The sequence below is a fragment of the Agelaius tricolor genome, unplaced genomic scaffold (genome assembly GCF_023055355.1).
Source record: "Agelaius tricolor isolate 1412-34295 unplaced genomic scaffold, bAgeTri1.0.p SCAF_13, whole genome shotgun sequence".
Taxonomy (NCBI): Eukaryota; Metazoa; Chordata; class Aves; order Passeriformes; family Icteridae; genus Agelaius; species Agelaius tricolor.
In genome coordinates, this window is record NW_027269273.1 from 15,904,080 (window position 1) to 15,918,514 (window position 14,435).

At 43.0% G+C, this 14,435-nt stretch overlaps 1 protein-coding gene across 1 annotated transcript; it reads left to right on the plus strand.

The window, feature by feature from the left end:
• Nucleotides 1-101: 101 nt before the first annotated feature.
• LOC139595307 (dual specificity protein phosphatase 13B-like) lies at nt 102-9,266 on the plus strand. The gene is made up of 3 exons (XM_071438341.1): nt 102-292; nt 972-1,192; nt 8,895-9,266. The coding sequence occupies exons 1-3, from the start codon at nt 102-104 to the stop codon at nt 9,107-9,109; spliced, it is 627 nt and encodes a 208-aa protein (XP_071294442.1). The 3' UTR covers nt 9,110-9,266.
• The last annotated feature ends 5,169 nt before the right edge of the window (nt 9,267-14,435 follow it).

Consider the following 14,435-nt stretch of genomic DNA (forward strand, 5'->3'; position numbering starts at 1 on the left):
ATAATGAAGTTTTAATCAACTTTTTGACAAGGTAAGAGGAAGACAGGAACCTGTCAGAAATATCTCTGGCTGGTGGTGAATATCTTCTCTCACCTTTCAGGATGGCCTGGGACTCCTTGTGCAGCCAGGACTTACGACGACCTAGGATAAGAAGTGCCTCAAGTGGGATGCCCGACAGTGGGAGCAGCACTGGGACACCATCCCTGGAGGAGCTGCGGCGCCTGCTCTGCACACACACACACCCCACAGGGCATGTGGATGAAGTCTGGCCAAACCTTTATGTGGGAGACCTGTAAGAGACAGGAAGGGCTGAAGGTTATTGCAACTCTTCCCCCAAATCTTCCACTCTTTATTTAAAAACAGAGAGCTAGGCAGTAATCTGGGACCTCTCACAACAGATCTAAGTGTTGAACAAGATTGAACTGTGCATAGGATGCTGTAGGATAGAGAAAATCATCCTAGCTGACTAAATATCTCCCTGCCTCCTGGTTTCTCCTCCTGCATTAGTGCAGGAGTGACACACTGCAACAGCCCACTGGAGCTGTGGCATTGGTACTTCAGGCAGTCATGCCAAAGCTGGGTAAAACAGGATCGAGGTCATTTTCTCCTCACTTTGCCAGATGGCATCAGTCCTCTGAACTGATGGATACTCAGAGACTTCTGACTTGGTGAGAAAGTCTTTGAAATCAGAAAACCCTTAGCTTGTGCAGAAATATCTCCACCACCACCTTTCATCAGTTGAGAACCATCTAAACATATGTTTGGGAAAAAACTGAGGGAACCCTAAGAGTTAGTTTCTTAACAAGTCATTTCTGTCCTAAAGCATTCTGATGAACACTTTGAACCTGATCAACCTGTCAATAAAATAGCCACTACCACTTCCTGCAGTTGTAACAAACTGCCCATCAGCAGCATGTTCTTCCCTGCATTGCAATGCAGCAGGCAAATGTAATTCCCCATCTTCCCTCCAGGTACGTTGCTCGTGACAAGGCGCAGCTGAGCCGCCTGGGCATCTCCCACGTTGTGAACGCCGCTGCTGGGAGGTACCGCATCAACACGGGGCCCAAGTTCTACAATGACTTGCCTGTGCATTACTACGGAGTAGAAGCAGAGGACAACCCCAACTTTGATCTCAGCGTTCACTTCTATCCAGTTGCTCACTACATCAGAGAAGCACTGAATTCTCCAAGAGGTAAATAAGCTATCTGTGCATGTTGCATATTTTCTGCATAGTAGACAAGCAGGGAAAGTTATTCAATATTACTTAACATAGACCAACCCACCTGTGTGTGGGTAAGAATGGAGATACCCAAACAAAGTAGCGTCCTACCTGCTTCCTCAACTCCTACTGGTAGTTCTTCTGTTTCCCTGAAACAGGGAAGCATGCACTAAACAGGCTTTTAAAGGGGTGTTATTCATCAGCAAAAGACAAAATAGCAAGTGTCCTTCATTACTTACAGGGACACTCTGACCTGGGAAGAGGCACATTATTTGATCTTTTCAAATTAGTGATGGGATTTAAAATAAAAGACAAGCGCAACTGTCGTATTTGAGTAAGATTCAACTATAATGCTACAATCTGTGCAAGTCCTACAAACAGAATAGGGAAGATCTTGCTAGAAAGCAATTCTATAGAAAGGAGATCAAGCAACATTACCAGTCTGGAATAATGTTATGCTGTTGCAAGAAAAAGTATAACTTTTAAATAGGAAGAAAGCCCACTAAATCCTCAGATTCACTGAATATGTGCCAGGTGCAACACCAGAGGCTTGGGGCCAATAGGAGATCATTGCTACTAAGGGCAAGCCTTCACAAAAGCAAATTATCACTGTGCCACAAAACTGTACAGATACTACTCAAAAGCAAGTGATTTAATAAGAGAACAGTTGTACACTCAATAAAACATTTTGCTTGCATCATGGTGAGCTTTAATTGCAATCAGGTTCCTAAAGTACTAACTTCCCAGCTTAATTGTATGCATTGGTAGATCTGATCCACACCCTACTAGCCAGGAAGTGGAGGCACAGTAACTGCAAACAGTGTACCTTCATGCTAGGTACCTGTGCATTTCCTGCTCTTTGGAGGGCTTGTTCTGTTCTGTTAGAAAATATTTGCCCTTGTGCAACTTAGGGCTGCATTTGGGGAATTTGGATTTTCACCCATTTTTATTATAGCATACACTATTTGCAATTGAAGTCATTATTGGCAGTGCTCCAGAGAAAGGTAAGATCCAAAATCTATTCATGTGTGTGTAAAAGCAAAGTTCCAAATCAATTGACAAAAGACAGAAAACAGCAGATGAATTGTAGAAACCACAATAGCAAACAAAACTAGTGCTTTGCAAAATGCATGCTGAAATACTAAGTTATGAATGCAGAACAAGTTACAGCTCAAGACATATTTATCCCTGCTCCCATGCACTTAGTATTGCTTTACTGAACTCCATATGGAAGTAGAGTTCTGGGAATGGAGACAAGGTGAAATTTAATCATACGCTGTCCAGCTGTTGCTGACATTCATCATTTTGAGGAAAGAGCAACAGTTTAGAAAATATATAAACAAGATGTTCTGGAAGCATAATTTCCTGAGGTACAGAAATTTAGCAGCTAAATACCCATGACCTGTGCAGGGATGAGACAGGGAGGGGATTGTTATTCACATCATTTAGAAGAAGAAAAAAAGTGATGTTTATTATAAGCAGTGAAATTGAACAACAAAACAAAATATACCAGGTGACAAGAGGCCTGTCCATATTAAATACAGGATGTAACAAGGTAGTACTGCTTGGTTGAGAAGTTATTTAAAACTGCTGCTTAACTGTTACAAGCAAATTCAACATCAATTTTTTTCTTTAACATAAACATATTATCCTTTTTACCTAAGAGGATAAGTCAAAGTTAAGACTGTATGAGGCACAAATGTATTTAAAACTAAGAATCAAGTACTCATTAGAATTAGATAAGAACTGTTATTTCCATCATGCTAGAAAAAGAAATCTGATGCTTTACACCACAAGTCCAGAAAACAGCATAGACAGATTTATTCCAGACTCTTACCTTAGCTGAACAGAATATTACCTTTGATGATGTAAGGAGTTCATTTTTAAGGCAGTTTCTTAAAACTGAGGTGTCAGAGTGTGAGCAAAAGGAAGCAGAGACTTGCTCCTACTTGGGAGCTGTTCCTGTCACAGTGGTCAATGGCTGAATTGCACCCTGACTTCCTTCATAGTCTTTGTTGCAGAAATTAGACAATATGTGCACTACTATTGCAGCCATGCCACATCAGCATTATTTTATGATCCCTACTTCCTTGACTGCCTTTCCTTCAGCACAGCCTGGCAGTTTCTTTGCCATGTAAGAGAGCTGTTTGGGAAGGCTCAGACAAGAGCAAACAGATGCACAATCTGTCCCCTTTCCTACAAGGAAGAACATGGAGTTGAGAAAGTACTAGCCTTCTCCCTCATGGTCAAGCTCAAAGGACAACACCTTGAATATCAATCTTGACCCTTTGAATGGCCACCTGTGCAATTTGCATTTCTCTGGAGTGCAGCTAAACCTTAAGTAAATCAACAGGGCTTTGTGAAGTCTAACAGAAGGAGGAGGGAAAGAGAACTTGATGAAAGCATGTCATGAAAACTATTAAACTAAGACTGTGCTGAGAGAAAGATTCCCAAGTAGAGAGCTTTGCCTTTTATTGACCTCTGAACATGTTTTAAAAAAGCAGGTTAAAACCACCCATTAAAATCTTGAAATGGCAGACTCTCAAAGTCATTTCCCTTCCTCCACTTCAGTAGAGCAAATGAAAAGCTAGGCTCTCTCTCCTGTCACCTTCTTGTTGGTAGGAGTTATGAAAGCTGCTTAACTTTGGAGAAAAGGGTCTTCTTGCTTGACTCCACCGTAGGTGCATTACATCCATCAGTCTGACCTCCCACTCTGCAGCAGATGACAGCTCTTACCTGCTCTGCCTTGCCACTATTTAAAGCTCTCCGTAGGCTTCTTGCTATTTTCAGCTGTGACAAAACAGATACTGGATTAATCAGGAAATAGGCAGTGGATTCTGCACCTGGCTAAAATCTAACAGGAGATGAGAAAATAGTAGACCAAGCCCCTAGGGCCCATTACCCCAGCTGAGCTCTCCTGCTGAGCAGAATACTTCAACTGGATCCAATGGAGTGAGGGCAGCTGGGACATTCACTATGGGCGACAGATCTGGAGCCTCATCTTAAGCCAAATTGAATCCATCCTGCAAGAAAGCAAGGGCTAGCTTAGGACATTTAGCTCATTTAATGATGATTAGCAAAAGGACAATAAGTTATTATGTGTTTTAATGACTGATCTTGTTCAACAACATTGAATTTCCTAACTTGAATTGGACCAACAAAGTTGAATGTGCAAACTTCATCCCTAGTGCAAACCCTTTGATGTTAGTAGAGTTGGATAGAATATCCATAATCCGCTGTTAAAAACCAAGTATTATTGTTCTGCACAAATCCCAGACAGATGACAGTTATTGTCTGCCTCTGCAAAAAGTAGCTTGAGATGTGTGGTGCAAAATTTCAAATAAGGATTGCAAGATTTAATAATGCCAGAAGCTAAGTGCCCCTACTTCTCCTCAGTTAATCCCATTATTCCTAAGGGATCCTGTTTCATGCTCAGAGAGGAGGTTGCAACATGGTCCCCTAATGTGAGACCAGTCCAGCTTCTTTTTGCACTGTATGTTAAATCAGATGGGGGTGGGGAAGACAGAGCTGGAAGCTGACAGCTCATGGCACGGATTCTGTGGTGCAGGAGATGTGGTTATAACCTCCTCGCCTACCACACGGCAGGGAGCTCTGTGAGCGCTGCTCCCCGTGGCTGAGCTCCAGCAGCCACCCCGCAATCCCAGCCTGAGTGCTGGGACCTCTCAGCTGCATCCTGCATGGGGCCGGTGGAGCGGCTGGAATCGCCCACCGCAGCCAGCCCACGGTGGAACGGCTGGAATCACCCACGGCAGCCTAGATTCCCTACGGAGCAGACTGCCTCAGGCGCTGGTCACATGCAGGATGCCACCAGGGGTTCAGAGTGTCACTTCACCCGTTTGCAGCCACTGCTAAGAGACGAGGGTCTGACCCTGTAAACAGAACCAAATAGTAACACAGCTTTTGTTTCCTTGCTCAAGTTTAACATTCAATTTGTTTGCTAAAAATAATCAGACAGTAAATTCAAATCTGGTTTCATTAGAGCAATTTTACATTAATTAAATCATTTCACATGACTGATTTATCTGCAACAAACAAGTCATTTTATTGTCAGTGTACCAGCATTTATCATAGCCCTTGTTTCACTATGCACAGAGGTTAACAATGTTGGAATACATATTGCACTTGTAAAAGAGATAATATACCTACATCCTCATGGGAACAAGTGATTAGAGAACCATGCAGATTAGGACCAAGGTCAGTACTTGGGGCTTGTCCAGGTTTTTGCTGAGACACCTTCTAAAGCTCTTTGCTGATAGAAGAGAACTCTTCTGAAGTGCAGATAAGCCAGAGAAACATGGAAGAAAAATCAGTGTATTCTTTTTAGACACAGTCTTCTCTCAGACACGGACACAAAACAATAGAGAGCCAGCCTGTACAAGCAGGAGCCTGGCATTTGTTCTGCTTTCTGTGCCTCCAACAAAAACACAACAGGCAATATTTAACAGCAGCATTTATACCTGTGCTCAGTTTGGTCTTCTGTTCAAGACTGCTAGTGGGCAGAGCATTTTCAAAGGCAGAAGACTTCATACAGGTTGGGGAGGAAGGACTCAAACAATTTTGCAAAACTTAGATTCAGAACATCAAGTCTCCTGTCCCCCATCCAGTTTATGCACAAATTTAGATTTAATTTCAAAATATATAGTGATGCAAAATCAAATCTAACATCAAGGCCAGTTCTTTCTGGTTTTTTTTCTTTTTTTTTTCCCCTGATGATGCAGTTCAAACCATAAATTCTTTTTCTTTTAGTTTGAGAGTGCAGGTAGCTTAGAAGTTTTCAGACAAAGACAAAAAAAACCCCAAAAACAAAACCAAAAACACCCAACCAAATGAAAAAGAGTGGTTCTGATTCAAAGAAAAATTTTCAGAACATTTTGTTTCTTGGCTTCTGTTATTTGGGGTGCACATTTTGGGTGGATGTCTGGATTTCCCATTCCTGCCAACACACTGCATTTAGGCCTCCTGAAAACTACTGAGGTAAAGATTTTTCAAAAATCTTGTGGCCTTACCCTTTTTGCAGTATTCTTCAAAGTGAAATTGTGCTCCTGATTCCTTTATGCTCCTCTGAAAATCTCAGACCAGGGTTATTTGGATCCCAAGTGCCTCCTCTGGGGAAGATAATGCAGCATACATACCCTACAAGGTTGGTGGAAAGGCTAATGGAAGTGCAGCACATTGAATAAGAAGTCTGATGGAAATTCAAACTAGCATTATCTTTTAACAGGGGTGCAAAACACTTCGCCATATGCCATAAAAAGCAGGACTTTACTTCCAAGAATTTACATGAAGTTAATGGAATTGACAGATAGATGCAATTTAACTTGAATAAGGGCATCAATATCTCAGTAAATTCTATGAAACTGTATCTGGATGGGAAAACAGAAATAGAAATTCTGCAAAACTGGCCTTACATTGGAAAACCTCTTCCTTCCCCCAAAGGTTTTGATGCCTGGTCCAAGTCTGCTGTCACCAGAGCTGTTTTTGCCACTTCCTTGGAGACTATATTTGTCCCTTTATTTCTACTGAAGACATGTCTATCTTTAGAGCTGTGCTCAGATTTCTCATGCCAGGATAATGAGAGGTGGCTGTGTCACATACATTGTGGAATTCAACACTTCTCTCAACCTGCTGGCCAGAGCAGCTTTTCACAACACATGCTCACCCTCTCTGAGCACGTGGCTGTGCCATCATCATTAGTCAGAACTAGAATGGTTGCTAAATAAATACTCTGTCATAAACAAAATGGGATTTAAGATTAAAAGCTGTGCACAAAGTACCCAGAATTAACACCTAGGGTGATGGGGGCAATCAGTCTGAGAGTTTTGTCTGGTTCTAGGCTCATCATCCAACAAGGATATTTTTGTCTTGCTCCCTAGTAATAGAGAGATTAAGATGCTGTAAGCACAAACAAAACAAGGAACTCACCCTGAAAAGCTGTCTGTTCTTTCTACCTCTCCTTACATTTTGCAGAGAAGCAGCATCTGAGATAGTCTATTCCATATCCAGAGGAAAAAAGTAACCTGGGATTGTCGTCGCTGATTTTTCATCTTTTCTGGATATAAACTATACTGCCACTAAATTGCATTTTGTACAGCTATACAATGAACCAACAAGAGACCACATATAGGACAGTCTAAAAAAATAAAATTTAAATAAAGTAGAAAATACTTTGTTTCAAACTTGTAAAGATTTCCAGTGAAGAACTGTTCGGAAATTTCCATGCTAAAAAGACATTTTCTTCAGCTGCTTTAATGGGAGGTTGTCCATTTGGTAGTCAGAAGTTCATATCTGCTTCTAATCACTTGTTACTCTACTAATGCTGAGTTGTTGGGCCACAGTCTGTGAGAGAAAAATGGATCTGATTGCAGCAAAGGACAAGAGAGCTTGAAAATGTTCAGGCATGGTTATAATTGAGTAGAACAGTTATACAGCAATTGAGTTTCACTCTCAATTAAAAATTTCTCATTTATCTTACCATGTTTGTGAAAGTTGAAGCATTTTACAATATTTACAGGATGCAAATTTTCAGGTTTGGAATGATCTCTTTGTTTATATCTAGAGGGAAAGGACCAAAACCCAAATTCTTCCATCTGAGAGCAAAATTTTCTTTTAATTTAAAAACTTTCTTTAATTTCAAATAAGACCATTTAAAAAAATATTAATCTCCTTCCAATGGATCAGTCACAGATTAGAAACCTAGGAGCCAGTTGCAATACAGAATTGAGCTTCTTAGGCTGCTTCCATTCATGATCACAGCAGGAAAACCAAAAGCAGAACAGAGGGAAGGAGGGAGTTACCCTCCTGGATCCCTGGACAGTGTTCTCTGAGACTCACTTATGGCAACAGGGGAAGGACTCATCATGTTACTCTTAATCAACTCCTAATGAAGATGCACACTTGGCACTGAAATCTCTGGAAAACTTAAAACATTTCATAAACTGTCTTCCTATGGTCACTTAATAAACAGGGGAAAATAGAGGCATTAGGGAAGGACAGTGATTAGTATGGGGTAGGCTATAGAAATAAAAATGCATTAGTGAGCTGGTACAAATGCCATATACAAACAGCTGTTCTTGATGATAATGCCGATTTTCTTCACACACTTGCAAAAAAGCCTGAGCAGCAGTCAGCACCCTCAGAAAGCATTTCTGCCCTAAGCAAGAAGAAAGAAGAATTTGTGGAAAACCAGGAGTGTTGCTGTAAAAGCAGTGAGCAATCCTGAGCATTGCACTTCTGAAATCCCAAGTTTCCAAGCCCTCTAGCAGTAAGTGACCTGCCAAGTCTGCTTCCCACAGCATGGCCATCAAGTGTGAACTCTTGAAACTTTGCCAGCAAGTACATCATTCCCAAAACCACACATGAGCAAGCAGGGAGACAACGGATGGCAGGCTGGGCAGGAGGGATAAGGGTGTGCTGTCAGGCTGACAGCTAAGCTCAAACAAGCAACTATGGATCCTGGAACAGAATTAGGAATTGTCTGTCCCCAGCCAGTAAAAACCCCATGTTCCCCAACCAGGGGAACTGCACCAGGGCTGCTCTGCAGGGCTGTACACACCTGTGTGCCCGTCTCTAATACCAGCTTCCATCTCTGCTCCAGCACAATAACCTCCACCATGAGGCCTGCTGGCATAATTGCAAATCTCTCTCCTTTTTCTAGGCAAAGTACTGGTTCACTGTGCAATGGGAATCAGTCGGTCTGCAACTCTTGTCCTGGCTTTCCTAATGATCTGTGAAGGTCTGTCCCTCACTGCCGCCATTCAGACTGTGCGCTCCCACAGAGGCATCTGCCCCAACTCCGGCTTCCTCCAGCAGCTTCGGGACTTGGACCTCCAGTTAGGAGGGGGCACGGGCAGAGGAGCAGAGGCCTGCTAGTGCCAAGAAGAAGGTTTGTCTCCTGGCACCAGCCCAAGAGGTGCTGCCCTCTCTGAAGAGTGCAAGGATGCTGTCAGGACAGCTCTGTAGCTGCGTGGAGAAACTCTGGGCAAAGGCTGAGTGTGAGCAAGCTCTTAGGAACTGTCAGGCATGTATTTTTTGCATAAGCACACTAATTGGAAAGAAAATGGAATAAAGAAGGATTCAAGCTGGCAGTTTTATTCACCTGGGCCTGTTTATTTAACTACCTGTTGGGCAGGGCACAGGGAGCAGCTGGGTTTTCAGGCAGAATTAAAAGTCAGCACAGTCAACTTGAAAAAATACTTTTTACTTGCTTGTAATTGCATTTATTTGGCAAGAGGGAAAATGACTAAACTAGTAAAATAAAAGGAAAGCATAAGGCTTTTAAGCAAATCTTTAACATTTCACATCCAGCTGGCTCAGGGTGAGACTGCAGGTTTTGCAAGCTGACATAGTGCTTTGGTCTGACGTGGTGACACTAGTCAGGATCCAATTCAGACCTTCGGCTCCCTCTGCTACAAGACACGGAGGCTCTTGCTGGACCTTCACAAGTCCTTTTTGCTTCAGATCTGTGGCAAATACTCAGAACTTAAGGACCATGAAATTCTCAGGAGCCAACTCGAGCTCTGAAGCAGACGCTGCACCCTGGGGCCCAGCTGTCAACAGCCTCTCTGCTGGTCAGAGAGAGGAAGGTGTCCCCTTGCACACATGGAGCAAGGAGCATGCCCAGGGCACACTGCCCACTGGCACACTGCAGGGCAGCACAGTGCCAGACAAATATCCTCCTCTTAGCTTGCAACCCAACACTTGAAATCAGATTCCACAGATTTCCCTGTTTTAATGGAAAGTCAGAACCTAGCGTCGTCATGTCAGAGCAAAAATGAGCAATGCCTCTAACAAATCCAAAGCAGCAGCTCTGCATTTCAATTACTCTTTTACGCCCAATTGGCCACATTTAATCTTGTGAAGAACTCGAAGCAGATATTTGCTTCAGTGCAATTACAGCCACATACAGAACATTGGCAAATGCAAACAATATAGAATTTCCACTTGACGGCAGATTAATTTGGTGTGATGTTTTCCCTTGAGAAGTCTTAAAGGCTCTCAGTTCTGAAAGTACCCTGCAGTTTGTATTTATAGCACCATGGATGTTGAATAGAAAGAGGGAAGCATATACTTGTTCTGAACTGAAGTTTCTTTTACCTCCATACATTAAAAATATTAACTGAGCATAACACACCTTTGCTGCATTTCTCATAATGCAATATGGAAACATTATTTTCCTGCAGAGTCTATAGAGGAATTCAGGTGGTATTTCCACTTTCATAAACATATGAAGCAAAGCATAGCAATGCTACAGACTAATTTCCTCTCAGGGAACAGAGGCACAGGTCTTCCCTCCAGAAAGGGTCCCATCCTTTGAGACTGGAGTAAGCAGTCAGAAGCAAGGTCATAGCTAATGATGGAAAAAATCAGGTTATAGTTTTCACAGGCCTCTTATTGCCTGCCACAGCAAGGAGATTAGATTTCAGTATGCATGGTGACTGAACCACTCCTGGCACTTGGGTCTCTTCCACCTTGGTCTGTCTGGGGATTCTTTTTTATTGCAGACCATGCTGAAGCTGTTTTCTGAGTGGTGTTTTCAGTTGCCTTACTAACCACTCCCTTCAAGCCTCTGTAACTTGACCCATGCCAATCCCTATATTAAAGTACAAGGGGTGTATGCAACACAACAGTCCAAAATCTCCATGCATTGAGCCCATCAGGACAGGTCATAATTTCCAGTGCATTGCACATCTGGAAACATGTGGCTGCAGGGCAGAACTTAAAATGAACAACTTGTGAGATTGACTGAGCCTAAAGTTACCCCAGATGAGGCCTGCTGGCCATTGTACGACTATTTTAGCCAGCCAGGGCAGGCCATAGATTTCCCTGCCACCCATGACTTGCAGCTGGGATCAGTACATCTGTCTGGAGCTGCAGTGTGCCAGGTAAGCTAGGGCACTGGCAGAGCAGGGCTTCTGGCTCTTGTCACCATTACAGGCGTACAGTAGAAGCTTCCTCTTCAACATGGGGAAAAAACCCAACCAAACAATAAAAACAAGAGGTCCAAAAAACTCAAAAAGACCAAAGAGAATAATCCAATCCCAGAACAAAAAAATCCTTTTCTAGATGTGCCTGAGCTATTCTGAGTGCTTTGCATAGCTGTGAAGTATAGGCAGTGAGAGGCAGGTCCCCCATCTCCTTCCAGGTTCTCCACCCTTCAGGAGACAATGTTCCTGAGCCCACCATTAGCTCCCCTCTCTGTGAGGGTGGCAGCACCGTGGAGTGGCCTGTACAGGGGCACAGGGGCAGGGTCTGTATTGATGACAATTGAGTCCTAACCTCTGACCCACATGTCCTGCACACTGAGGTTTATTGCCCCTGTGCTTAGTTAAATGAAAGCCTCTTAAAATTGCAGCTGAAATCAAGGCAGAATGAAAACAATATTGAGGGTGGTTGCAGATACATCTTGTGGTATAATTTCAAGATTCAGAACTGAGGAATAACTTCCTTCCCCCACAGCCACCTGTGGTAGCATGAGGTGTTTAGTCCTGGCTGTAGCTGTCCATTGCAGTGCTGCCAAGTCAGCTGAAAGGAGCCCCACTCAGCCCTGCAGGTTTGGTGCCTCTGTGCACTTGCCCAGTGCTCGGGTTAAACATTTCCTGACCAAGCCACATCAGTTGAGGCCACAGGCAGGGTGGACACAATTGGAACAGCAGGTATGTTAATGGGCAGTGGCAGTGACACTGCTACCATTTCCATCAACACCCTTACCTGGTGCAGAGCAAATGCTCAGGTTTATTTATGAGCACCTGCCCATCCTGTCCTTATGAAGGAGAAACCTTGAGCATTTTGGTGGAGTTGGTATACCTCCCTCACAAAAACTCTGCCAGGAAGGATGGGTGCCTTAGCCTCCTTTTGCAGACAAGACACCTGAAGTTTGCCTGAGCTGCAGCAGGATGTTTGGGGAAAAGCACAAGAGGATTGTTCCCCAGCCTCCAGCTCCAGAAATGGCACAAAAGCTTGAGAGGAGTTTTCTCACTTGAGGTCTCTTGCCTTCACTAACTTTTCCTCTCAGACTTGCAGCAGTGATACAGAGAATATTGCCATGGGCATGTCTGCACTGTGTTATTTATCCTTTGGATTTGTGCTTAGGGTTTTATTTGTAAAAGGAGAATGAGACCATAAATCTACTGTGCAAGGAGCCAAGGGAAGAGAGGACAGAAATTTCCAACAAGTTTCATATAAAGAGATGGTGCCAAGGACAGGTTTCCCATTGAAAGAAATGCCAGCCAGGATATTGTCCAGTACTCACCATGCGTAGTGGCAACAGCAAAGAGCGTCAGCCTTTTTCTCCCAGGTGCATTGATTCATTCCTCCTTGCATGGGTAGCTTTGGAGTTGCTGCAGCAAGGATGGCTCTCCTATGGGAGCATCTTGATCCATAGCTTTTGCTTTCAGCACACACAGGACTGCTCTTTGGGTACAGCATCCTAAACAATCCCCCATGGCTGTAAACAAGAGTGGAGGGAAGCAGTGTGGGGCAGACCCCAGTTCTGCATTACACTGCCCTGTTCCAAGTTGCCCATGGCTCCGATTCCACTTAACCCTTGGCACTGCCCACCAAGCCCAGGCAGCATTCTCCTGCATTGCCCTGATCTGCCCAGCTCCTGCCAGCCCCACCAGAATTGCAAAGCACTGTCAAGCCCACTTGTCAGACTTGATCCTCCTCCCATTGTCTTTTGTCCTGTATTTTTCTGATAACAATGCTATGTGTTACTGTGGAAAGGGGCTTTCAAACAGCTTGTGCTTTGCAAGTTTACTTCGCAGTCTAAGGTTCAAACAGTATGTGCAGTTTCTGAAGCCAAGTCAAACAGGAATCTAGGGCCTATGGGACTTTCAACATTTAAGTTTTCTTTAGGCTAGAATTATTTTGCTTAGAAACTAGACCTTTGATCTGTTGCAGGAGGCTGCAGCTTAATAAAGTCAAACAGTTTGCTCTTTGCAATGTACTATTTGCAGTACAAGTATCATTGAGTTACACTGCTCCCCCTCACCACTGCCTCCTGGAACCTCAACTGTTTATATACAGAAAGCACTCAGGAAGCACTCCTAAAAATACCCAGCAATGTTAGCTGAGGATTTGGCTTTGTATCTCCTCCGCGTGCTTCTGCCTCCATAACATCCTTCCGTCATCTTGATGCTCAACAACCCCAGCTGTTCAAGCCAACTTTTCCCTGCCTCATTCTCTAAAAATTTTTCTTCCTTTTTCTTCCTCCTCTGCCAGTAGCTATTCTCCACCCTACCACAGAGCAGCTTTTGTGATATTGCCATATCATGTCTTATCTAGAGTTTTCTCATTTGATTACTAAATTAAAGTCCATGACAATTTCTCCAAACCTTTGAGTTCTGCCCACATTTCAGACAATAAGGTGGTGGCAGCTGAGGGTGATAATAGGACCTGAAAAAGAATCACCTCTTTTACCTTACTTTGTAAAGGGGCATCTGAATACTGCAAAACAAGATGCAGTATTCTCCACAGATTACCTTTCGAAACCACTCTCAGGGAAGTTACTCTCAAGACAAAGGCATATCCCAATGGAAATAACATTTCAAATAAAAATATTTTCACAATAGTACAAATAGAAAATCTGCACAAATAGGTCCAGTCAGCTGATAAAAACATCAGTTTTTAAACATTAAATGAAAAAGCAAGACTGGGATTCAGCTCACACTTCTGATCTGCCTGTTGCTTAAGATGTGGGCAGAGCCTCCTCTCACACAAAATGTTACTTGTCAAGGAATAGGGTCCCCAATTGCTGCCAGTCATCATCATGACCACAAAGATCTTCCAGCACATTATGCAGACATCCAGCACAGACCAAGTTCATAGCACCACAAAGGATCTTTGATGCTTCTGTCTATCCACACATCAGCTGTTGAGTTGAATGTTTCTCTTCTGTAGGTATTCAACAGGCAGACACTGAAAATGAAGCTCAGTAATTCTGCTGTTGTAGAGGATAAGATCTAGTGTAGTTATTTCCAGTGTAAAACACTTCTGACAGTTGCTGTTCTACAAACCATTTTCTATGAAAACAAAGCATCTAATTCCTCCTAATTCAGTAACAATTATAACTCATCAATTAATCTAATATTAAATATCAAAAATGAAATATTCACAAACATTTACAACCAAAATGATCCATCAAAGCCCTTAAGATTGCTTTTGGAAGATCAACAGCTCTTCAACAAAAATTCCCAAG